General features: G+C 39.3%; 1 protein-coding gene across 7 annotated transcripts in view; it reads left to right on the top strand.

Annotated features, from left to right (window-relative positions):
• The window catches only part of enox2 (ecto-NOX disulfide-thiol exchanger 2), a 233,394-nt gene that overhangs the window by 67,519 nt on the left and 138,244 nt on the right, over positions 1-27,631 (top strand). Inside the window, exon 1 of one of the 7 annotated variants that reach the window (XM_057348900.1) lies at positions 2,467-2,609. The exons of the other annotated variants lie outside the window; for them this stretch is intronic. Coding sequence (XP_057204883.1) covers positions 2,588-2,609 — 22 coding nt within the window. The 5' untranslated portion in view covers positions 2,467-2,587. Of the gene's footprint in view, positions 1-2,466; positions 2,610-27,631 lie in introns of those variants that run through there. 7 annotated transcript variants of the gene reach the window in all.

Raw genomic sequence — 27,631 nt, 5'->3', positions numbered from 1 at the left:
TCAGCTGAAATTACCCAAGCACAGCTTTATAAAAAAACGATTTCTGCTCATCCAAAACAGCACAGTGCCACATTTATTTCCCTAATTGCATGAAACAATTTAAATTGAATGCTGGAAATATATATTTTTTTAAAATCCCTCTGAAAATTCAAATTGACGGCTTTGTGTAACCCCCTTGGCTTGTACATATTCAGACTTGCTGATTTTTAAGAATGGCAAAATAAACAGCTCATAGTAAAAATGCCAGCGTTTCCATCTTTGCACATCAAAAGAATTCCAGAGGAAATTTTCGCAAAGCAGTCGCTTGCCTAAAATGTCAGCGCTTGCCAAACCATGAGGGATAAAGAAACCGTGTGTCAGGATGTGATGATGTGCCAAGAGAAGCAAATTATGTTTACATCTAACCATTTAAATACACTCCTAAGCAGTACACTTAAAGTTTAAAACCTTCACGTTCAATGTCTACAGTCTTGGTTTTTCTTCACCATACAAGCATCCCTGTGAATGCTGGCATATTGAAAAATACTCTAAAGTCTTGATTCATTCTGTACCGCCAAGGGCACCGGAGTGTTCATCAGGTTGGAGATAAACACGGCAGCTGTAGCAGGCCGCAGTTTCCACCCACACATCAGACTTTTATGAGACCGCTGTAACATCAAAATGATTTTCTCACGACACGCTTTCCTAACCGCGACACACAGTAGAACTGTAAAGTCTCGTCGAATGTGTTAAGACATCTGCTAAATGTTTCTGACTCTCTTAGCTATGAAAGTAACCCTGACTATGCCACACAGCTCAGGCCTGAGATACTGAGCCGTAAACTTCGAGGTGTTAAAGTTCACAGAGGATTCCTGCAAGCCAAAGGATTATTATACCTCCTCTGTACTCCAAAACAGTGCCATGCACAGCCCGTATCACCTTGTGAAATTGTTGAAAGAGAATTGGAAATCTCACGTAAGGAAAGGGTTTTGGGTGTGTATGTTGGTTGTCTCTGTTGCTGTGGGGTTCTCTTGGTTGTATGTTGAACAAACTATAATTTTGAGATATATGGTTTTATCGTTGTCTGCACTTTACTGTGTGAGCTTCGTATTTGAATATGATTTAACATTACTTGATTGAATATCAGACAAATTTCAGTGGTCCATCGGTTGCTAGGTTAGTGGCTCACTTACATTATTTACATACATTTACATAAACTATGATGCATGTAAATTAATACTGAAACAAGACCAGATTGTATGAGAATGTTCCTCTGTTTAAAAGATAGGTCCTATACATCTTCTGCAATCATTTTGTGTCGCTAAAGGTTTGGTCACAAGTTTGTCTCTATGAAGGTTTGATTGTGGTTCATCTTAAAGGATTGACTTTCCACATAGGAATAAAAATCACTATGGTCTAGTCAAAAGGGACCATTTTGATGCTTGAATATTTCTTCTAACAGAATAGGAGATCATTTTTGTAGTTTCCCTATCCACCACCCTGAATGGCCCATACTTGTGCATTATTTAAGAGACCTTGGGGTTTTACTGTAGAGCTTGTTATAGTTTATGTGGCAATTAGCCCTTGAGTTTAACTGTTGCTCTGCTCCCTCTACTGGTACATCACACCATCAATACAGCCACGATTTACACTGGTAAAGAAACAAGGTGATATTGCATAAACATTACCATGACAAGAGTTTCTCGCCCAAATTCATGAATTACTACTGTAAATTGATTTCTGTAATTTTATATTTATTATACTTCCTTTGGGAAAAAATCTGAAAGGTTTTACTAAAACTTTGCATGATTGTATTATAGTAAAACTGTAGTGTGTATAGTAAAATGTTATTATAAAATTGTGCTTAGATTGATTATCATTTGTACAGATGTAAATGTCACGGTTAAATTATTGTTATTATAGTGAGACCATGGTAAATTAATGATCACTATAGTTTGTACTTTCGTAACTAATTATTGTAAAAGTATTTAACAAAAATGTTTTTTCATAGCTAAAACAAATAAATCGCCTTCATAACAATTTGTTATTTTGTACTTTGTCGCCATAAATGCAGAATAATGCCTGTTTCTCACTGACAACAAAGCATTGCGAGTTTTTATGAATGGGTCGCTCGCGCACAGTAGTCATTATGACACCGGTCGTTGCAGTGAGTGAGCGTAACGGTCTCTTTTCAAACGGAGGACGAAACCGTCAATAACCGTCCGCCGGAGCGTGGATTATTCGGAGCGGTGAGACGTTGTGTTGAGCGTGACTGTGGGTCCTCCTCTCTCTCTCTCTCTCTCTCTCTCTCTCTCTCTCTCTCTCTCTCTCTCTCTCTCACTGTGGGGTTCACTCTTCGGTCATTCTAGCTGCATGGACACTGATTATTGTCGTCCGGTCTTCTCTCTTCTCTCTCTCTCTCTCTCTCTCTCTCTCTCTCTCTCTCTCTCTCTCCCTCTCTCTCTGGTCTGCTCAGCCTCAGTTTAAAGCAGTTATAAACGCAGCAGACCTACAGTCACCAGCAGCACAGCTCCCAGCCCGGAATAACGTCCACTAGCAGAGCCCTAGGACTTTAGCAGGCGTCTTTCTGAACCCAATCCACAGGACGATGTTCCTCGTGCAGTATACAGGTACACAGTGTTTACTTGAACTTTATTTTAAACGCGAGACACACGAGAAATGGATAGTCCCGCGTATGTGCTTTATAGTAGGGAGCCGCCCGTTAAGAACGGACGTTACGGACAGATATGAATGAACTCCGTGAAGATTTATGACCGAATGGTGAGGAAATAACGGATTTTCCTGACGAACGACTTTAATAACTGAAGCTTCACATTAAACACAGATCGTAGCGATCTTTCGGCGTTGTGTTTCGCGCGGCTCATGAAACCTAGTAGTGAGCTGCCTACCAAGATAGCGTACGCGTGTGCGGCATTTTTAAAGATGATAGTCGTGAGCGGACTCGGAATGACCAGAAATGCTGTATAGGCATTAATGCGTGTTGTGCCGTCGTACACAAATCGCGAGCGTCATTGATAGAGCGCAATGTTTGACAGCTCACGTGATTAAAACGATAACTGTCATTCAATCATTGTAATGACGTTATAAACTGTTGTTTCTCGCTCATGTTTTCAATGTGCGCTTTTTGTTTCTGCAACCTGGTGTTTAACAAGGCAAGGCAAGCCAACCCAATCCACATGATCATTACGGTGAATTGTTTTTCAAACGTAATTTTCTTTTACGCTTATTTGCTGACTTGTGCCATTTATAGCCTGTTTTATAGATTGTTATATGTTTGACTAAAGTATATGTACAGTAATTTATGTCGCCAGGTAGACTACTTAGTCCACATTAATAATGTGCTGCCAAGGTCAATAATAAATGAAGTGTTTAAAACAAAGTTAATCTTAGTGAAATAATCAACAAAGCCTGAACAAATTAGATCATACTAGAAATAATTTGACCAAAAATTCAGAATTCTTACTATAAACTCTTACTGCTGTCATGAAGCTTGTGTCCTTGGTGTCTTTTGTTCTTAGTAAGATATAAATGAAAACACATCTTTTACTTACAGCCTTTGAAAATGATGCACACATATACCTGTGGTGCACAGGTGTTTGTTAACTTTCAATAGTCAGTAATTTTTCTAAATAGTGACACAAGCTTCTATAGTTTTCTATAGTGACACAAGCTGTGTAAACTTCTTCCAGTTTGTCGATGAAAGTCATCAAGCATTTGTAGCAAATATAAAAATCGAGCTTGTTGGAAAAAGCATATTATTTCTCTGTGACATTCATGAACTTTCTCACACAGCTCTTTTGGTGGGCAGGGAGTGGCCATTTAAATTGCACATAATAGATCAGAACTAAAATGACAGAAGGGAGGGCAATACTGACAAACGTAAATGCATTTGTGACAGAAGCTATTTAGGCATAAAAAAGCAAGGAATATTTGTTTAATTGTTTTTTTATATAAAAGAAAAGTTGAAAGAAAGAAATGGTTTGTAGAGGTGGGCAGATGTCTGTGGTTGGTGATTTGTTGTCTTTGAAGAATACAGAGAGGTTTAAATGCAGAGAAGGATTATGTTTACTCCAAATATATTTGCTTTAGAAAAAGGGAATAGTAACGTAAATAACCATGAAACACAGAATAAGTAGTGAAAGTGTTTTTTTTGTTGTTAAATGGATAGTTGTTCTGTTTACGCACCATCATGTGGTTTCAAACCTGTATGGTCCTCTTTTCCCAGCAGATGTTTGTGACTGGGATCAGTTCCCTTTTACTCTATGAGTAAATGAGTAAGCATCAACAGCAAAATGAGTAAGCATCAACAGCATTCACAATTTCTCATTGTGTGTTGTAGAAAAAAATATAAAGATGAATAATGACAGCGTCTTCATTTAGGAATATGTTCAGTCTCTTAAGTAAAACTGCATTTGTGCATTATTGTACGGAGATACAAGAAAATATTTTAGCGTTAGAAAAAGTCACAAGTGTTCCTCGTCTCTCCGAGTGTTTTCAATAATAAAATAATTAGTTTGGCACCAAATGTGTAATGTATGTGAGACATGATGATATCGCCAGAGGGTATATACAGTGTCATGCTGTGGAACATTGTTTGATACAGCTACAACAAACTTTTTAGTTTGCTGCTAAATTAGAAAAGCAGCAGGTTAATGTGATGTTACGAAAGGAGGTCACGTCGAACAATTACAAGGTGCACTACAATAATAGAGGAGCCATTCAAGGATCTTAAAATCTTAAACGTTACCATGGAAACAAAAGGAGGGAACGATTCAACAAACCTGTTGCTGGATCGAACCAACTTTAAGTATGCATGTAAAATTTTGTTTGGAGATTTTTATATCTCAGGACATGCTCAGTTGAAGTATTTGCACTGATACTTTGTGAAAATCAGATTTGTCCTTGCGTGTCTTTATCAGACCTTCTCAAGATCTGAGATCCGTGTACTATGATTGTGCTTTTTTTAGATACAGACATGCTCATATGCTTGAGGAAAAATGGAATGACTTTACTAATCGAAAATGTACCCACTAATGCATTTTGGTTTAACTCATTTTATTGAAATGGCGTAATTGTGTATTGCCTTTCCAAAAAAAATGAAACCTTTTTAGGATTTAAAGTTGTTAAACAAGTCTGTTGATAATTGAATACAGAGTGTTTTTTGATTCCGTATCCGTCTGTATTTGTGTTTTCGCTCTGCATTAAATTTGTTCTTTGTTCACACATAGTGTTTTTTAGCTTTGAGAGTCACTTTGGTGTACGTACGCTCCTCACCTCATTTTGATGCACGTGCAGTATTTATGCTTTAATTGAGTTTGTTGTACTGGCACGGATCTCCACATGGTAGTCGCTTTAACAGTTTGCACAGAGCTGCGTCTTTCTTTGGTTCTCTAATTAAAAGCCATGGTATCCGGCACTAAAGAACGGTGTACCTGATAATTGACACTGCAACAAATGCTCCTCTGTGTTGGATAATGAAAAGTCACGCTGGGTAAGAGTTATCAGCCCTGGTTTTATTATTCCACTTATTTTCCCTTTCGAGAAACTTTTCAAGTAATGAGGCATAGTTATAAATGTTTACTCTATTTGACAGTTTCAGCTTCGCAAAGAAAACAACAAATATAAATATAAATGTGAAGTTCATAAGAGCGCAAGTATTAAATAGGGCCTTTTTAACTGTTGTTAGCCTGAAGGTTTCTCTTTAGAAAGCATTGTTTCTAAACGCACCTGGCTTCTATGAAATCCTTAAAAAACACTCAATCTTTAATCTTAATGAGAAATGCATGCAAGGTTTTTTAGCCTAATTGTTTTTTATGAGGCCCGTTGTGTATTTGTCTTGTTCTCTACTCTCAGACGTGCCAGAGCGTAACAAGGCGGTTGGGTCTCTCTCCATCTGTTAATGCTAAATATTCTGTCCCAAAACATTTAAGTATCAAAACATTACATTCTTGCGTGATCTGTTCCTTCTGTCACATTGGTAATGTTTAATGGGTGACAGGAAGACGATAACTCAAAAATATACAGTATACTGTATATCGTCACTGTCCTTCTTAAACCTTGTCCAAATTTGCTGTTTTGGGGGAAATGGAAAACACGCTTTACCTTCTACATGATTACATACTGTGTTGTCAAAATTGATAAACACTTGTTAATACTTTTTTTGGTTAGATATTTGCAAAACCCAGTGACAAACATAAAGGGTGACTAATAATAATGATTGATTGCAAAAATAAAAATCACGAAATATGGAGATACGAGGTTTCAAAAGCACAGCAGCGATATTTTTAAATATATGAGGTATAAATAATTGTGCATAGTTTTATAGAAAATGTGTGGATTCTGTAGATGTTTTTGCCTAGTCTGGCTCAGGACGTCCCAATATTTCTATGTAGGTCTTGTTTGACAATAACTTTTGCTGAAATCAGAAGTGTGTGAATTATGTTCTCTCAAAGCATCCAACTGTTCGAAGAAAGAATCCGCTCCACGCAGCCCTGTAGGCTCTCAAGGCAAAGGAGGAGGTTTAGGTTCAAGTGTCCGTGACAGCAGCCCCTCTGACTCAAATGCTTCCTGAAGTGGAAACGAGATAGGAGGCACCCTTGAATTCAGCTCAGACCCGCATCAACTAACAAGGTCTTATCACATGGAGTTTAAGGAAGCAAGCTTAATAGCCGAGAGGAATCCGCCTTGCTTACTGTGATAAGTAATGGCTTTGAGTCCAGCACAACTGTGGAGCTCGTGTTCAGACGGCCTGAAACACTGAAAAAATGAGAGAACTCAGTTTATCATTGCCACCCAACTTGCGAAACACGTGCTTGTCCACAAACGGGAGCAACTTTTTATGTTTCTTTTTTGGCTGTCTAATTTAACCCCCGAGGGATGTTAGTCTTATTGAGTCAGCTAGGCGGCATGGCACGCAGGCTTGCCAACCGCCAAATGCAGCCACTGGAGAAGCACTAAGCCTTCGTCCTCATCCCAGCTTGTGATGGAGCAGATTGGTAGCTTAAGGTCTGCTGTGCACTTCTGTCGGGGCTCTGCAGAGAAGACAGGGCCAAAACGGCGAGCTTTACCTTCGGAGACGCTGGTAATACTGGCCATCACTGCCACACAGCCAGCGTGGGAGATAAAACATACCTTTTTTTCTTACCTTCTCAACGCTGCCAGGAAAAACAATTGGAAGCAGCACAGCATACAGCATGATGGATCATCGAAGAGATGCAGGATACTACATCTCTCAAGTGCGTCTGTGTTTGCCAGGGCTCTGGAGAATGCACAGAGATGCAACCGCTAGCTCGCCGTAGATAATGGAAAAAATTACACGTTCCTCCTATTTTTCGTCGAACACTATAAATCTGCAGTGAAATTGCTTTTTCGCTTAAGCCTGACTCACACTGTACGTAACTCGGAGATATGAAGTAAATAACTTTCTTCTTTAATATAGTTACAACCTTTCTTCACCTTGTGCCCTTGCTGCTTCTTTTTTTGGTTAACTATCCATTTAACTAACCAATTGTCTATATAATTCATGCATTACATGTCTAAGTTTGTTTGTTTTCTTTGTTTTTAGCATGAAACAGTGAGTTTACTTTAGTCCAGATTTCACTCGGTGATTTTCCAGTGTTTTGATATTGGGTTCGTCAGCTGCTATTTTTACTGGTTTGCATAAACACACAGACCCCTAAAGACCACCTCCTTTCATTAGTCATTTAAAGTCCTTAAAAAAAAACAGTTTTACGGCAGCCTGCAATTTGAAGGCCGAATGAACAGCGCTGTGTGCGATTTGAGGTTGGACGTCAAAGGACAGACTGTAACTGTTAGTGTACAGTCCTTTACTAGTCGGATGTGCCAGTAACCGGCCTCTTTCAACCTTTTACTGGACTTTAAAAGCGGTTTTAAATTTGCTGTAATATTTTTACATTTGTTTTGGCAGTTCCTACCTCCCAACATACCAGTTTGGTATCAGGAGGGTGGGATGATTTACCTCTGGTTTCGCCACTAACTTTAATGCTATCTCTATTTTTACCGTAGGAATGCTCTCTGTGGAGATGACCCAGTAAATCTCCGTAGGCTCGTAAGGGAGGTCAGCACTGGTTTACAGCTTGAGATCTCTCATTACTTTTTTGTTTGTGCTTTGACCTCCCCTCAACCTTGATACTCGGCAGTTCGGCAAATCTGCAAACTTCTAAAACCTTTAAATTCTATTTATTTAGCAAGTTAAGCTCTTTAGTTTATCCACAGGGGAAATTTGATGGAGTTAAAGAGTTTTAATTTGATACCGAGCGTTTTGTGCTTTTGTTAGCCTTTTATCTGTTATGTTCACGAGACCTTTATGAAGTGAACAAAGGATAGTCCATAGTCATTGTTTGAGGTTCCCGAAAGAATCAGTAGCCACCTAATTAATTTGATAGAAAGTCACCTTCATTGTTCAGCCTTGTTCCCTTATTAAGCTTCCAACATACTTGAAACCCTTACAGCGTGTTTCCAGGTAGTGAAACGAGGGTACCAGCGTGGTTGTATATCATTCCATATATGAAGTTCTATTGATAGCAGCACAACCTCTCCAGGGTACAGGGTAACCGGGAAAGTCTCTCCCTGAGGTTAAGGACATTTACCTTTAGATGACGTGTCACATTCTGAAAGCTCTAGGTAAAGGGTAATGCTTGCGGCGAACATCTACCGTTAAAGAAGTGTAATTAATTGAATTGTCATTTCAGCAACGAAAAGCACTCTAGCACCCTTCCTGGACTCTCACCCCGCAGTGCTAAAATGTAAAAAAGTAAAAAAAAACTCTCACCGTGACCTCGTATTCATGAAGCCGTGACACATGGCTAATCACAATCAGTAGCTACACAGCAGCGGGTTGCGAGGTGCCAGATTTGGGGTTTAGTAGGGGACGCACCAGGTGTCTGGATGCTCAGGGGCGCCGATTGGTTTACTCCGGCCTACCAGCTCGGCTCACGGGCCACCACTGGCCCCCAAGATAATCCATCTGTCAACACCTTTCAGATGGTTCCCTGGTGCCCCCACATGCCCGCGTTGACAGGGGGACTTAGCGTCATCATTGGGGGCCACTCGACTGAAGCCTCTGCAGGTGTGATCTCCCACTCTTAGATAAACACTGAACGTCGATGGCATTCTTGAGCTATTGACAAGAACGATTGATCTCTTTCATTTCCGGCGGCTCTGGTCATCGGGGAGTCGAAGGAACGTGATAAGGACCGTCGAGGTCAGCGATACATCGAAAGGGGAGCTGCCAACAATTGACTGAACATCACGGCACTGAACGTAGCCATTACAGATAGAAAGTAATTGGATCCACAAATCAGCAGATGGGTACAGGTTTATAGCGGCGAACAGCTTTATCACCTTATATTTTAGGGATGGAGGGAGGGCGCCAGGGTTTTGACATTGTGGGTAGTTTCTGACAGCGGGCAGCGTGCCACTTAGCCCTCAGGGGCCTTGTTGGCGAGAAGATGGAAACTCGCCTAACTCCATATTAGTTATATGCATGGCACAGCTGTGGATCTGACGTAATGTGACATATTTTAGAGTGTTTTACACTGGCTTCAGTTCTCTTTTAAAGAGCACACAGGTGATTTCTTTACTTTGTATTGTGGGAAAGTTTGCCAGAGCCTGGGTGCTGAGATCTGCCAATTCTTGGAGGCTTGTTCTTGTTGTTCTTCAACTTTTTTGTTGCATTTGTGTGTTTGTTTATAGCAGCACAGTCAGAGAGAAAGTAGGAAGGCTAGAGGAAGGTCACTGGAGAGGAAACTGCGTGATATGACTGAAAAGCAGAAACGCATTAGAGCACCAACTTCAGTCAAATATTCAAACCTCTCTTTGGCCTTTCTATCTTTTCTCTGCCCCATCTCTCTCTTTCTTGTCCTTCGTTCTACACTGTTGTCAGCGTGAAAGATGGGAAAACTAGATTAATTGTTTTCTACAGGTAAGCGAGGCACTTCAAAGTCTCCGCTTATTTGAATCCTGTCGAGGTCCCATATGCTCCTTGAAAACTGTTCCTCTTCTCAGCGAGTGTTAGCGTGTTCAGTGAAGCGGCTCTGCATTGAGACAGGTCTGGGCTGGGCTCCAGTAACACCACAGGACCACCAGCTGATCCACAGCATCCACAACACATTCATCTTATGTGTGGATCCTTCACCCTGCAAGACTTTCTGTGCCCTTGGCCTGAGGTGTTGTTTCTTATGTAATTACCAGACTGAATCTCGGGATCGTCTCAGGAAAAGCGTCTTTATTTAATACAAACATTTTAATCACTAATTATATTTTCATAATAACAGATTTGCTTAATAGGACTAGGTGTTATAATCCCACTATTTCAGCACAGTTGAATCCTAAATGCAATGTTGAATTGACATGATTAACATTAATTGTATAATATTGTAATGTTAATGTTAAAATCTTATTCTTGACGCTCGTCTTTTGCTTTAGTGACAGCATGCACAGACTCGAGCTGGCATAGACTCTACAAGTGCAAAACCTCATGATCCATGTTATCACAGTATGATTTGAGAAGGGTCCAAAAGACCATCTTGTGTTCTTCAATGGAAGCAAGTGTACACTTCACAATTGTCATTTTGAATAGCAGACTTTCAGTGTGGTCTGTTTAGATCCCACAGATTATGTTTAATCTCTGGAGTCTATAATCTTCATACACAGGCATCACCAGACCAAAACTCTAGCTGTGATGTTTAAGTGTCAAGTCCAAGGAAAGCCAAAAACCCAATCCAGTTGGTATGGGTTTTGTATATTGATGCATGACTACCGGTCAAAAGATTTACAACACTTGAGTCATATGTTTCTCACTATCTTAAAAAGATAGGTGTATGTTTAATAATCTGAAATTAGACTCATAGACAAAATGATTCTGCGAAGATTTGCTGATTTTTTCATTACAAAACTACATTTTAATTAAACAAATTTGTAATGGATGATTTTTATGGAAGGCAAATCCTGCCAAATTTAAATAAATAAATTAAACGATGAAAATGAAACCAGATTAACAATTTCATTATACATAACTGTGCGCACAATATGTGCCAAAATAAAAAATAAAATGAAATTATTTTATTTTCATTTTAATTTTTACACTGACAATGCGTTGTCCCTGTCAAATTGAAAAAGAAAATGCAATTGGTGATTTGACATTTCATTTTCACAAAAATCTCGAGGCAAGACTGCCAATATGAAAATGAAAAGGCAAATGTGAAAAAGAAATTGTAAAAACATTTTTTACAAAGGTTTTATTAATGTTCACGCAATAATACTGACACAATTCAAATTAAAATGTAAAGTTTGATTTTCATTTTATTTTCTCTTTTATTTCATTTTCGTTTTCATTTTCTTGTTCAAAAGTCATGCAAATTACATGTTAATCAGTGGGTGTGGATGCATTACTGGGAACGCCCACAAAAACGTCATATCCGTTTATCCGAATGAACGTGTGTAGTCCTTGTCAGGCGCTTGGCCGTAGCTCTTTGTAATGATCACGATGACTGTGCCTGGTGCAATACCGAAAAGTTGTAGTGTGGTGTACTGCATCTCTGATAAGTTAACAGACGAACAAACTAAAGCATTGGAGAGTCCGTATCTCTAGCGTGCCCTGAAACATGCCGGAGCGCGATTGTCCCCACTCCGCCGCTGACCTGCGCTCACACTGTACATTACCATCCGCACCCGAGCACGCTATCATCATTACACTGTGACTGCTTTTAAGAAAACATAAACAAAGCGATCTTTCTCAGCACAATAGAATCCATCGTAATGTTCGGTTTGAGGTTGATAAGGTGGGTTTAACTTCACGCGCGTGGTGCGCAGACAATTCGCTTACGGTATCACGAGAGCAGCTCATATGTGTTTAAATCAGTTCATTCATTATAATTATGAGCCAATCGTTATACGAAGCGCTGCACTATGTTATGAATGCATGTTTTAAATTATGCACCTGTTAAAATGACCTCCCTGAAGTTCAGCTGTCATACCAAAAAAACATCTAATACCTACAACACTATTAAGTGCAGGCCTGTGTCACCGCGCCGTGGGACAAAAAAAACATTCGAATGAATTAATAGTGCTGTGCGTATTAGATGTTTTTTTGGTATGACAGCTGAACTTCAAGGAGGAATTTAAACAGGCGCATAATTTAAAACATGCATTCATAACATAGTGCAGCTATGCAGCTAACATAGTGCAGTATAACGATTGGCTCATAATCATAATGAATGAACTGATTTAAACACATATGAGCCGCTCTCGTGATACCGTAAGCGAATTGTCTGCACACCATCAACCTCAAACCGAACATTACGATGGATTCTATTGTGCTGAGAAAGATCGCTTTGTTTATGTGTTCTTAAAAGCAGTCACAGTGTAATGACGATAGCGTGCTCGGGTGCGGATGGTAATGTACAGTGTAAAGCCCATTGCACATTGAGTCTGAAATTTGCGTCCGAAATTTTCGCACGTTAAAAAATAAATACGACCTCACGTTGTGTCAATCACATTTACACACTGCCTCCGATATTTTCGTCCGTCATAAAAAATTCGGACCGGGTTCGATTTTCTGCGTTTTTCGCATCCGTCAAGCATTTTGAGTGGCCTTTTTTAACAATTCAGAGACACCGTACAGACGAGAGGCAAATACGAAAAAACGCATACGAAAATTTCGGACTGTATGTGCAAAGACCTTAAGAGCAGGTCAGCGGCGGCGTGGGGACAATCGCGCTCCGGCATGTTTCAGGGCACGCTAGAGATACAGGCTCTCCAATGTTTTAGTTTGTTCGTCTGTTAACTTATCAGAGATGCAGAACACCACACAACAACTTTTCGGTATTGCACCAGGCACAGTCATCGTCATCATTACAAAGCGCTACGGCCAAGCGCCTGACAAGGTCTACACACGTTCGTTCGGATAAACGGATATGACGTTTTTTTGGGCGTTCCCAGTAATGCAGACGCTCATCCACACCCACTAATTAACATGTAATTTGCATGACCGTGAACAAGAAAATGAAAACGAAAACGAAAATGAAATAAAAGAGAAAATAAAATGAAAATCAAACTTTACATTTTAATTTGAATTGTGTCAGTATTATTGCGTGAACATTAATAAAACCTTTGTAAAAAATGTTTTTACAATTTCTTTTTCACATTTGCCTTTTCATTTTCATATTGGCAGTCTTGCCTCGAGATTTTAGTGAAAATGAAATGTCAAATCACCAATTGCATTTTCTTTTTCAATTTGACAGGGACAACGCATTGTCAGTGTAAAAATGAAAATGAAAATAAAATAATTTCATTTTATTTTTTATTTTGGCACATATTGTGCGTGCAGTTGTGTATAATGAAATTGCTAATCTGGTTTTCATTTTCATCGTTTAATTAATTTATTTAAATTTGGCAGGATTTGCCTCCCATAGATTTTGACTGAATAATGAAGAAAGAACAGCCATTTGGAGCTCCGAAAAGAAGGGAACTCCTTTAAAATTGTCTAAAAAGCATCGCGGGTGAAACCTCAAACATCTGTTTGGTAAAATGTTAAGAGAAAAGAAACAAATAAGTGAGTAATTGCTCTAAAACTTGTGACCAGTAGTGTGCTTTCCCAAGACAATTCCAAGAACCAAGACATGTTTTAATCTTTCTATAAATCTCCTCACCCAGGTGCTACCAAAGGGTTCTTCAAAGAGATGCCATGAGACATTTTTGGTTTTCCAAAGAACCTTTTCCTTCTTACTTTTTATTAATCTAAAAAGAATCTTTTGTAAAACAGAAAAGTTTTTCAGATGTTAAAGATTGCTTACAGAATCGTTTGGCCAAAAATGGTTCCTCTATGGCATCCTAAAGAGTGTAAAAAAATGATTTCCTCTACAAGAATGGCATGTGTGCCTAAAAATCCAATCCCATGAAGTCCTTGTGTTCAGCACATTGATTTATAATGGGATTGTTGAATCGCAGGAGCAGTTTCTTGAAGAGCGGTGCCAGCTCACACTGACAGATGTCTGAGGCTGATGTCACCCCTGGGGCCGGTGGGTCTGTCAGATCGGAGAGGTGGGCTGGGCATGCTGATGAACACATCAGATAGGGAAAGGCTTTCTTCTTTATTGTGTACCGTTCTGGTATAATGGCAAAGTTAATCTTAATGCTACGCCTGTGTTTAAGCAAAACATCAGTTCATAACAATGTAAATGAAGCCTCTCGATTACCTCTCATGTATGATCTCCGGGGACAATTACATGTAACAAAACACACATCAAACACACGCGACAGCCTATTTGCATTTTTAAATCGTTCCATTTTGCTTCAGTGTGCTTGTAGATGTACCGTATCCAATGCTATCCTTCAGAAGAATATGTCGGAGTGATCTCTCTGATAGCGCTTAGCTAGCCACAGCGCATCAAATATTTAAAGAGTGATCCTGAAGTGCAAAAGCACAGTTTCAATGCTTTTTTAGTTTAAGCGAATCAAAGACCACATTAAATCCAGACTGCTGTTTACATTTCATTCTGATTAGATCCGAGCCACATAGATCAGATGTGCCCTAGAGATTATTAAAGCACCTCACCGTTCTCCATCATGGCTTGGGAACAGTTGGTCAGTAATGGATACTGTAATTAATTGTTTTAGGAGTGGGACATTAGCATAAATAAGACACGTTTTTTTTTCTCTCTTCAATGAGAAAATGGCTATCGAGCCTGTTTGAAATGGCACGGCTTGGAGGTGAAAGTAAGGGTAAATAGTATTTTTTCATGCTCCTGTGGGACTGACATTGCTCATATCTCCAGGGTGTCATTAGCCGTGTCATTGACAGCTCCATTTTTCTTTTCTCCCGCTGTGTAGGTTGGGATGCCTAGTGGATGCTGAGCGAAATGCCTGCGGTTTCAATCAATTCAGTGTTTTCTGTCTAGTTGTGAATTGTTGCTCACTAGATGCCCGTGAGCCTCTTGCTATTGTAATCCAGACCAGGATAAATAACCGTAATAGCTTGTTTTATCGTTTAGCCTCGCTCAGAGCATTATCATAGAAATGTTGCCAATCCTGTTTTTGCGAAAAGTGTGTTTATTATTTTAGGCTGTAGTTGGAAGTGTAGTTGTTGTCCTATAGCGTTGCTGATGTTTTCATTAGGAATCTGTGATTTCTACAGAATTTATTGAATGGGTACATGGAGATGCACAGCAGGATTTTTTATGTCTTTTTGAGTTATTTATTTAGTTATATGAACTGGTGTGTTAGGTCATATTTTGATCAGTAAAAAATTATTGTATTTGATGTTCAATTTTTGGTGGCAGTGCTGCAGATTCTGCAGAGATACATCGGCGTCATCACGCGGGCAATACTGACGTTTATCTTCAATATCATTTGTTGAAATTTTCACACATCACAGTCTTCTTTTTTTGGGGAGGTAGTGGAATACAACTAATAACCTTCAAAAACGATCTCACAGATTGTGAGATCCCCTTGGGGGATGCAAGGGCACTTCCAGGCATTTCTCTTTGTGTACTTCAAGCGTTTGCAGACTGAATTGTGAATATAAACTGCTAATCTTATGACAGCCCCACATCAATCTCTCTGCCTTCAGTCCAAGTTTGCTTTAGCCCACTTTGAGGGATTAAATTTTAATAGTGGTGAGCACCAAAGCCCCTGCAGATATTCAATTCGTCTCATTGGCCTGGAAAGTGTGGGAGGGGCCAACTAAACAGACAGCAGCAGCAGATCGAAGTGGGTTTTCTTGGCCGGGTTTCCTTCCCCCACCGCACGCACAGCTGCCCACTCCTCTCTCTGAAGAGAGAGAATGAGGGAGGAAACAAGTGAGCTATGTCAGTACTCAAGTGACGCTGACCCATGCCATATGCATTTGTCTTCCCTCTTTTGGACGGGTAATTATACAGCCGAGGCATGGCCGACTGTTGCAGTGTTGTTTTCCCTTTGTTTTTTTTCTAATTCTGTCCTAATCTCTTGTAAAGCCAGATAATTAATGGCAGGTCGACAGGGGAACCTGTGGTTGTCATGTTAATGGATCGGATTCAGCTTGTTGAAAACCTTTCTCTGTTGCACACACACAGGACTGTGTCCTCAGATTTTGTTCCCTCCTCATGATTTGGTACAGAGATCAGTGTTGTTGTAGTTTTGTTTTATTGTAGTTTTATTAATATTTTACATTTATGTTGGTTTTTTTAATTTTTCATAGTAAATTCAGTTTTGTTTATATCAATTTTGTCATGGGCTTTTGTCATATTATTATATATTTGTTTGTTTTTATATTGCTTAATAAATTTTATTTATTTTCATTTAATTAGTTTACTGCCTCTGCTTAACCTTTCTAATTTTCGTTTAGTTTTTCAAGTAATATTTAAGGTGATATTTTGATTTCAATGATCAGAAATGTTTTATAGTTAACTATAATAAAAGTACTCAATATTGCATTCGCTTTTTATTTGTCTTTATTTTGAGCCCACATATCCAGGTGCAAATATTTGTTGGTGCCGTGACCCGGTTTCCCAAAATTGGTTTTCCCAATTTCACTATGCCGATTCACTATGCCAAAGTAAATTAGAAATGTTTATCTTGTGTTTTTTTTGTAATCATATCCAGCTGTGCATCAAATTAGAATGAATGAGAATAGTAACACTGCATGCTAGTCCTTCTCTTCCTTCAATCTAATGTTGAACTACAGACAGGTTTCCATCACCTTTGATGCACAAAAGTTGTCATTTTGCCCAGAGGTGTACAACACACAGAGATTTAAGGAATATACTGTGCGGCTCACAGTCAGTGGGTATTATAATGCTTTAAAAGCCCCTCAGACAAACTCACAAAGGTCTTTCACGATCTGTCATCTACTGTATAGGCACAAAACCAGACCTTCATTAGCTCACAGCAGTACAGCCAGGTCGAGAGAAAAAAGGATTTGGACCCACTGTTCTTTTTGCCCAGTCTACTGAATGTTAAAGGAGGAAAAAGAGGTCTGTTTAACTGCAAGAACAAAGCAGTCAGGTGGATTAATGGTGGTTGTTCTGTAAGTCACACTTTGTGCTTAGGTCTTTGTGTACGCCAAATTTCAGCTCCTTATAAACTCTTTAGTCTCTTGCTGAGTGTAGTGCTAAGGTGCATCACAAGATAATGTGTTGTAAATAATGACGGTTCTGTAAGAACCAGGAGTGTCTGAAATTGTGTCAGATAGTTCTTCCACATTAAAAGTCTTTGCCCTAAACATTCCTGTTGCCACACTCCATTATCTTCTGTTATAATTCTCTGAAACTCAAACCGCGACGTGTGTCATCCCCGGCCACGCCACGTAGCGGTTTAGGCACCGCGGGCGCTATCATGATGCGAGTACATCTCAGGAGGAGGGGTTCGACGGAATTTCATTAAACAAAGTTCATTTTCATCTGACAGGCTTTCTGTGCCGTCTTCTATTTTTACAAGATTTTTGTCATTGCTAATTATTTTCGCTAGTGCCTCATTGTCGCTGCCGAAGAGAAGAAAAGAGGACTTAACGCCAACTTCTGCTGTTTCCTCCTTTCGTCACACCAGGCTGCAAGGCCCAGGGCGGACTTTTGTCCATTGGCTTTACCTTCAAATTGAGTAATCTCGCCTGAATCAGGTCATTGCGCTTTTGGCTCTTAAACTAAAGGAGAACATCACTCTAATTGGGCCTAGCTGGAAATTTGTGAATTGTAGCGGAGCTTCGTGCCCGACTCTCAATATTTGCGCTGTAAAATGTGGCTATTTTTCTTCCCTACCATAATGCCTAGGGTACTCGTTTTTCTCCTGTTACGTCTTGCGCACAGTCGAACATTAAAGCAATTCAAGTAATAGGGAGCCTTTCTGTCCATTTTAGTACTGCAGTCAGTGGACTCATGGACAGGCGACACGCATTTGAGCAATTATAGCATTATGGAGATGACATTTGTAGTAAAAACTTGAAATATTAATTCTCAGAGAAGGTATTTATTACCAATATATTGAATCATCAGTTTATATTTTACTAAACCCCTGATGAGACCAGACATCAGGCAAATATCAGTCTATACACAAGGTTTCTATTTTAAAAGAGAGACAAATTCATGCGTTACGGATGTGACGAAAACAACGCACGTTTTCGAGAGACAACATGCTTTGTAGCAATAATACCCAACAAATGGCTTTTCTTAGACCACATAATAGTTATTTAAATTTTCAAGTGCCCATTTATGAGAAATATGGACAGTTACAGATGTGACACTTTCGTTATGGATGTGACAATTCACTAACATGACTGTGGAAAACTGCTTTAAATACACCAAAAATGCGTTAAAACTTTAGGACTTCACATGGGTATTTAAACCACCGAATAGTGACATCTGACCATTCGCGTGCTGGACAGCTTGATGCACGAACCTTACGGGTCACATTGGCAGAGGGGTTCCGCTTCTGGTTTCGTAATTACCTCTAAGGGTAGAAACATGGAATAGATAGACGGGGTTTATTATTAATATTATTCCATGACATGGGCTGAGGATAAACTTATCTGTGTTCTTTAAATAGGAAGCTGATTTGTACGTGTCAGCGGGTGCCGGAGAGATTCGGCAGGCCTGTAACTACAGCTGGTGAAATCAATTAAAAAAGAAATCAGGAACAGTTATTTCCTCATACAACATGAGTTGATATGTTGTCTGGTGTTACGATGCCAATAATACAGTGAGTCGCATGGGGCTCTGATGTAATACATACTCAATACTCATATCACTTGCATTTGTTTATTTCCCTCTGCAATGTGTATGTTTTTTTTTAGCATTTTATGAGGGAAAGGAATCTGTAAGGCTTTGCTGAGATTTATTGACAACATCATAGCCTGGGAACTGATAGGATCTCCATATTGTCAGATTGAACTTTTATCTGATCTAAAGTGCCTGTAGAAATGTTGATGTCTAGATGAATATCAGGTATTAGTTCACATTTATCTATCTGTCAGATGGGCAGGAAGGTTATTAAAATGAAGCAATGAGCATATTTCACAGCAGCTCATTCATTCAGAACTAGTGTTTAATAGTTTTAATAATCCCCATAAAATTCAATAGGTTTGATAAGATAATATTTGTGTCTGATATAGAACAATTATAGAAAAGGATAGAATTGTGACAGACCATCTTGTAGTGAATATAAATGTGTTGACTCAAGGGTGATGGGAGCTGTGATTGTGTTCTTCAGTCTGTTCTTGTGAGAGCATCGACTGTGCGGGCGGATTTGTTGTAATTTAACAAGAATTAACCTTTCTTTCATCACATAGTGTGGAGAAATCTGCAAACCTCAGCCCAGCTGTTACCAAACACAATACTTTTAGAGGATTTGGCGAAATGTAGTGAAGTTGTCAGACTTATAGATGCAATATAATATGCGTATGACTTCAGAGGTGTATAAAGACCTTACATAAGAAAGCGTTATGTTTTTATTATCTTAGAATGAGGTATTTCTATCTACATGCACCGCGGGTCCCCTTACATGGAATTCGCCATGTTGTTTCTACAGTAGCCCTAAACGGACAAACTGCTCTACAGAGCGCATTTCGTAAATATGTTATCTCATTAGGTAAAGAAGTGAAAACGTGACGACATCTTAGTTCTGTGTCAGACACCGTAGTGCTTCGAAAGGGAGGGGTGAGCTTCTCCATTTGCAACCTCACCGCTAGATTCCACTAAATTTCACACAGAGGACCTTTTATACTAATATCTTACCTTACCCCAATTTACAATGTTAAGTTTATAATAATGATTTATAAATTGAGGTGTAGGTTACGATTTTGCTGATAATGTCGGATTGATGTCACCTCACGTAGAGATAAGTACAGTGAAGTAACGTGCAATATTATTTTTCAAACAAGATGGCAATAGATAGACAAAAGGTGTGTAGACCCTTTTACAAAACATAAACAACTGGTCCAGTAGCACTGTTTCAGATTTTTACCACAACACAAACGTTAGAGCAAAATACAAACAAATGTTAGGGTTATGTTCTGTTATCGGTAGTCTTGTTAGCAGGGGCTATTCTAGGATTTTTTCACTGGGGGGGCACAAGTGGGGCCGCAATTAAAACAGAGGGGTCAACCATGTTGTGTATTTATATGTATGTATCATCATGTTTCAGTAAGCATTAAAATAAGCAATAAACATTGTTACCTATTTAACTTTTAATGGCATTTATTTACTGTTGTAAATTTAACCTTAATACTGTAAGAAAATAACTTTGCTTCCTGTGCAATTCACAAAAAAGTACATATAGCGTCAAGTTATATAAACTATAAACAAATCATAGCTTCATAACTACTGCCAAAACATAAGAACAGTCTTACAGAAATAAAAAACACTGTATGAACTGTATGTGTATGGCCGAGTTGTCCCAGACGCGGAGCTGCATTTCTCAGGCGGTGTTTGACCGAACCAGCACACCCCTGTTTGTAGCACAGTAACGGGGTGTGTTCAAGTCATGCGCAGATGCTGTGACAATAATGAGTGTGTTAAGTATTTGCAAGAAATAAAATCTATGCAGATTACTTAAAGCCACAGTATGGAAGAATTTTGTTATGAAATATCCAAAAATCACTTGCACAGTGTGATATATTTCATGCAGTTGTGTACTTACATTATCCCAAATGTTCCCAAGAATGTGCAAATCCAGAGAAATTCCTATTTAAAATAATGGCCCGTCCCTTGTCTCCCTTGTATTTGTCGCATATCAGTGACTTAATATCCGCTGCTCCGCACTACCCTCAGTTTCCGGTTGTAGAGGCAACACGCAAATGTGGAAGTGGTTACACTGTCGTGATTCTGCCTCATTATGTCATGTCTTTCTTGGTTATGTGGCAGAATCACGGCAGGATCCCTTGTTATGTGTGGAGAGAGTCATTTTGACCCTTTCGGCCTTCGGTACTCTCTCCGGTCATTGTCTGTGTTCCCGCCCTTTTGTATCCCTCGTTATTGGTTGTTATTAGTTCATGTCTCACACCTGTTCCCTCTTGTTTGTGTTCCTTTTATATAGTCCTCATGTTTCGTTGTCCTGTGTTCGGTCATTGTGTGTGGTGTGTTTGTGTGAAATATTGCTGTGATCCTGTGTTCCTGTTTGCTGTGGAAACCCCAGTCTAGTTTAGTAAGTGTTCAGTCTAGTTTATGTCTAGTGTTGTTTATTTCAGTTTAGTGATAGTTAGTCTATGTCCTGTCTTTACCCTGCTTGTCTTGTTATACCCCACCGTGGGTCTTTGTTTTGTGTTTTTTGCTTATTAAAAATCCTTGTTAACCCCTGAACTGCTGCCTGCAATTGGGTTCTTCCCCAGTGTTCATGACATATACAGCATCTGGGACGCAGCATCTGTTGTTCTGTTATTATGGATCATGATTACTCTTTGGCGAGTAAAGGAAACCCATAAAAGTGTAAACGCAGGCCAAATGAGGCAAGCAGGTTTATGGACAAATGAAGAAATAAAACAAGGATTAATATTGGTTTTAATATTAATGAAAGCGTTTTCTAAATGGAGAGAGCTTCGCGACCAACTTGGACTCGACAGAGACTCCGCTCTCGCATGTGTTTTAATAGACAGGTAAGCACATTTTTTTATTGTAAATGAAATACTCATGCACAGATTATTCGAATAGTTATGAATGCAGTTATCCTATGAAATACAGTATATGTCGCACAAAAATATATAGCCAATAACGTTACTTGTAAATGCTGTGGGTTCGTTCCAGTTTACTTTTTAAACGATGTATGAATGTTTTAAAAACGTAAAACTGTGTAGCATTACCAAATCAATTGACAAAGTCCAATATCAGTCGCGGGCTAACGTAGCATTACATTCCACGTGTCTTGCAAGCTAATTCAATATGATGACATAAAATAAAATTCATTTATTACCTCGTCCGTGAACATGATGGGCGATCTCCATACGCCTCTGGATGGTGAAAACGACATGTCCCATAATTCCACTCTCCTACATAACGTCATTTAGCTTCGCCTTTTGTTGTTGTTTCGAAAGTGCGCCATCTAGCGGTCCAAATATTCCATACTGTGGCTTTAAACCTGGGCCTCATTTATAAAATGTGCAAACATATTTGATCATAAAGTGTGCGTATGCAAAAATCCACGACAACGTCTTTGACGTAGAAAATTGCTTAGCTCCACGTCAGGGTCTGAGCAGACATACGCACTTTTGTTTGCCTGAGTTTTTAAAGGATTTAAAAAATATATTAGCCATTCTTGCCGCTTGTAAAGGACTTGGTCCTTGCCAGGTTAATGACATAAATTAAACATCGTTTACAAGGCGGAGATCTGAAACTGTTCAGCTGTGTACAATTTCAACAACATTTGCAAATTATAGATCTAAATGAGAAGCGTATGCATGTCTTCTGTGCGTACGTTCCTTTGATGAATCGCACGTACAAAATTTATTTAGGACTGGTTCTATGCAACATTTTATAAATGTGGCCCCAGGACTCAAAATTTGCTTTTTTACAAGAACTGGTGTTCCCAACTTACTTAGGAGCACCAACTCGAAAATTAAGAACACCATGGTCTGTCTGACTACTCAAATACAAAGTATAACAATTTCACCTTTATTACATGTATTTGATGTCTGCTGTGTTTTACATAGTCACAATAGCTTCATGATTTCCTGCAATCGTATTTTTTTAATAATTGAACCACAAACAGCCAGCATGTTATAAGCTTACATTGTATGTGTGAGGGAAAACGATCGTATCACGCTGCCAATCCTCTTCCTCCATTGACTGAACCTTCATTTCTCTTCATAGTCTTCAGAAAGACAGATAAACTAGGCTATATATCATGGATACATCAGGCTATATGCTGCACGTGAAGGAAACACGACGGCTTTTCTGAAGAGATCTGCTCGTGAATGTATTTAAAATAATGTAATGTGAACTTTCCATTGCTATACTTGTGGTACAGTCAGCTGCAGTTCAGCCGTGTGAGAACGGCCAAACATGTCCGTCTAGCGCGTGTTATGTTTGAATTTGTTATCAACAGCCTTGCAGGCAATTAGAGGGGTGGGGCCACACCGGGGGGCCAATCATCTTTAAGAGGGGGCCAGTGCCCCCATGCCCCCCCCCCCCCGGATACGCCACTGCTTGTTAGCGTCGCACATCCTTATTCTCCTCAGATATTCGCTGTTTTCACACCATATAGTGCTGTTGGTATGGTTTCAAAGAATGTGAAATTTGCACCTACCGTATGTGATTAATCTGAGGTTAGGAAAAAAGATCCAGGTCATGATGTGATGTGATGTTATAAGATCTTCAATCACTTCATTGCATGTACGAATGCTGATATAAGCGACGTACACATACCTAACACATTCACTTTCATCAGTGCCTTTTGGTGCGCTGATATTTTAACCAGGTTGTTTCTTAGTAATGTGATTGTGCTGTCTGAAGGGATGTGTTATTATCGTGCCGTTATGGGCTCTTGGCTTAGATTCATTGCTAAATTGTAATCTATAGCCAGACTAATTGCCCCCATTCTTTATAATGTTAACGGCCTGTGTGACCTTCCTGTTCCCTCTGTCTGAAAGGCCTGTCTACCAGTATCTCCAGAGAGCTGAGGGACTTCTAGGAAGAGATTACATGTGAAGTACACTTTCACATCCTGACATATTTATTTCATCCCCACTTAAGTTTGTTCTACGATGCAAAAAAGGAAACCACTGGAAACAGATCAGAATATGGTTCAGCGGTAGTCATACGGCCCTATGTTGCCATTCGCTCTTTGTTAGTGCTGCATTTCTTTCCGAGGGTCTGAGGGAATAAGTGTGTTCTTCAGGAAATAGTGTCCCTCCAATTGCCGAGCAGAAATCTGTAGCTGGACCACTCAGACGGAAAGGGCTGAGAATGGATCCTTGTTGTCTCTGTGGGATTGTCCTTGCTGTCCTTTTTTCAATCTCTAATACGATTAAAATATTGCGACACTTGGATGTGCAAATGCATGTGAAAATGAATTTGTCATGTTCAAACTGTTCATACCACGAGTACTCTTGAGTAACACCTTAAGTCAATTACTCATGCGCTTCCTGCAACAAACGTAAAAGTTTTCTTTGCATTTGAGTCAACATTCTTAGTCAAATGTTGTTGAATTTTTATCACTGAAATGCCACTAAGCGCTGCTAATTTTTAATGTCTCATGGGTTGAATATCTGTGGCATTTGAATCAGTTCCTTGTATAATTACTATAGCAACTGACTTGGAGCTGAACAACATGTTTAAATGCTTTTTTCCGTTGTTGGGATTGCTGGGAAGTTAGTTAGTTTACTTCCTAAGGTCACATTAGTCTGATGATTCAATTTTGCCCACTATCCTGTACTGCAGAATGATTCAGAGTTTGCATTGCTGTTGGTGAAACCAAAGCTTTAGAAATATTTCTACAGGGACAGCTGGAACTAAAACACTGAATGTGCTGCATGTTTTGACAATGTTAGATTTGTTTCTCTGACATGTGCGAGGCTTTACCCTGGGCATCAACAATGAACATTTTGGAGTGTTTTATTGTGTAAGCATTCCAGTTTTTAGGGATGGGGTGGGAATCAACAAGACCCCCCCACAATATGACATTATATGAATAGGTTGTGATTTGATAATATTGGGATTCTTTTTGTTTAGTGTATAGTTAATCAAAACCATAATATATTGTAGGGATGGGAATCGCAGGGTCCCTCCCGATACGATTCGATACACGATACAGGGCTCACGATACCGATAATATCACAATGCGCCGGTTCTGCGATAATCGATATATCGCTTGGCAATTCTATAACAATACATCACAACATCTGTAAATGAAGGGAAAAAAGGATCTATTAGATGAGCATTTTTAGTGTGTTGAGACTCTCTGTCTTTAGGTTTGTTTATTCTTGCGCTTGTCTTTGGACTGTGAGTCTCTGGTGACTCCACACGCATCTCCCAAAACGGGGGTTTGCGGCGCGTCACGTCAAAGCGCTCACGCTATGAGGATCATTGCGCATTTCAACGCAAGTTTCGCCTCGGCTCGCCTAAAGTTGAGCTTTATAAAAACTATTAAAGCTTTACAAAACAATCTGACTTCTGAAATACGTGAGAATGAGCTTTTTTAATATGCACGCGCAAATACCTGTACCCCTGCACAAGCACTGCGGGTGAGAGAGAAAGCTCCGGACTGGAGCGAATCATGAAACTACAGACTGAAAGAAGGTCAAAAGAGTATTCCCAACTTGCAGAGCGCTGAGTTAACCACGTCTACTTATTTACATTCACTATGAAATCCCAAGTGAGCCCAAACTTTTGATTTAAAAGACGCTCGTATTGCTCGTATTTCTTCTCCGCTGTGAATTACAATTTCCGTTGATTTGACCATCCGTAATCTGGGAGCGTCACCACAAGAAATTTGTGGGTACTGCCGTTCTGGTAAGCACAGTGTAGGTATGAATTTAGATCTTTTGTATTTGAAAAAAAAAAATCGATACTTTGTGCCAGAGTATCGCTAACGTCTCGCGGGCTGAAATGTCGCGATAAATCGCCATATCGATTTTTTTCCCACCCCTAATATATTGCAACCTTTTCATTCATTTGATGGTAAATTTATGGATTTTTATCATAAAAATAACCCGATACTATAGAATGTCTGTTCTTATCGAACCATTCATGACATTTTCCCTTAGCAAATAGACTCAAGTGTACAATCTGTTTTCAAGTTTCATTCTGTACTGTACTGTGACTGTTGACATTTGTTGGCATTTTATGTGTCTAGTTGAGTATGATTCAGCATTTTTGTAAGTCAAGAGCAAATAACCACGTTTCTGTGGAGTAGCCACACCCTACATATGGAGTGGAGCTGGAGATGCGGTCTTGAGGCTTGGTGTCCCACTTTAGAGTTCTTCTTTATTTATTTCCTGGATATTCTGGGTGTGTGTTCCTGTTGCTCACTTGGTAGAGCATTGCATTAGCAGTACAAAGGTCATGAGTTGTGAAAAAATGCATTGCCTTGCTGCGTTGCATAAAAGCATCTTCAAAAGATCACTTCTTTCTCTCATTTTTTCACCACTTTATTGAAGCTCATATAGACACTTTCAGGCTGGTCTTCCTTCTCTCATGTCAAATTGACTATGTTATCTATTCCAACTAAGGGCCATTGGTTCAAATCCACAAAAAATTCCACTCCTGTTCTTTAGCACACCAGCAAAACTTGCAGGAGTTCAGAAAGGAGTTGCAATGCGACAAACAGACAAAACAGCCAACTATTTTCAGTCTCACTGATGAAAGAACTACTGTTCCACTTTTTCCTGTGTCATCCCCACAGTCCCCCATAATTCCCTCAATAATAAAAGGGAAAATAACTTTTTACTTGTGTGTTTACCGTTAGCAGTTATGCAATTTCCTTTTGCTTTCATGATGTGTTTGTGAGTAAACTCCATTCCTCTGTGACCATATCCAGCCTTTATCACAATAAGAACTCCTCAGCGTGGGCCTATTTCTTGGCTGAATCTTGTCAACCGTATCATTGTTGAAGAAATTAAACCTTCATGCTTGTCATATCAATTTATCAAGGTGTAGTTCCCTTTGGTCTGGAGGATTGTGATCAACCCGCAGATCAGCCAATCTGGTGACTCGCATCAGCGTGCGGAGGGATGAATTTGAGAGATTAGAATCATCTATACTGTACATGCAGAGCCAAGGTTTGGGATTTGTGGCACATCGCCTCAGCCACGCTGAAGATCCCTTTCTCTGGATAGGACGTGCCTCCAATTAGAACTGGAGCTAAACATTTTATTCAGTGTTCAAGTGTAGCAAAGATAATTTGGGTTTTGCAGTTCAACTTGAATCTTGATTAGATCACAAATTGGCTCTGTTAAGAGAAAATAGCGTATAATAACAAATGTAACCAAAACAGACTGTGTGATATTAGACATACATTTTACATCAAGCACTGAATGCGTAGATTGAAGTTTGTGTCAATGTCCATTATTCACCATTCACTTTTTAATACTTTTGTATTGGTTAGATTTTTGCAAAACCCAGTGACAAACATTAACGGTGACTAATCGCAATAAAAACCACAAAATATGGAGATACAAGGATTCAGAAGAACAGCAGTGATATGTAACGTTTGCATTGTTATTTGAAATGTTCCCAATTAATCCATGATCAATTAATCCCAAATTAAATCCCAGTGAAATTGAAAATGACAATTCCCATTTTGTCACGAAATATTGCCGTGTTTATTGTAAATAGCTTATCAGTGTGGTTCATTCCCTTTTAAAAATTCATGTGCCCTCATAATCTTAAATTCAAATTTGAAAATGCACTTCCGCCCTCATCTCAAATGACGTCAATTAGACGGCTTGGGCAGAGCATCTGTTAACTCCTCCCCTTCAACTGTCAGTCTGCTGCCAGTTCCATTTCAAAACGCAACGGCTGTTTTTTACAACCAATCAAAACAAGCCATGACCAAGGAAATGCATTTCACACGGAAATGCGTCAAATTACAGAAGTAAAATGATTAAAGTTTGATCAAGTCAAATTGATTTATAAAGCAGTTTTACTATTTGTATTGCTTCAAAGCAGCCATCAGATGGTTTGTAACATCATGAAAAACATTCAGTCAGGTG

Source organism: Triplophysa rosa, linkage group LG13 (assembly GCF_024868665.1).
Source record: "Triplophysa rosa linkage group LG13, Trosa_1v2, whole genome shotgun sequence".
NCBI classification, from domain to species: domain Eukaryota; kingdom Metazoa; phylum Chordata; class Actinopteri; order Cypriniformes; family Nemacheilidae; genus Triplophysa; species Triplophysa rosa.
Note: the sequence above shows the minus strand (reverse complement) of the source record. Positions and strands in the feature narration are given on the sequence as shown.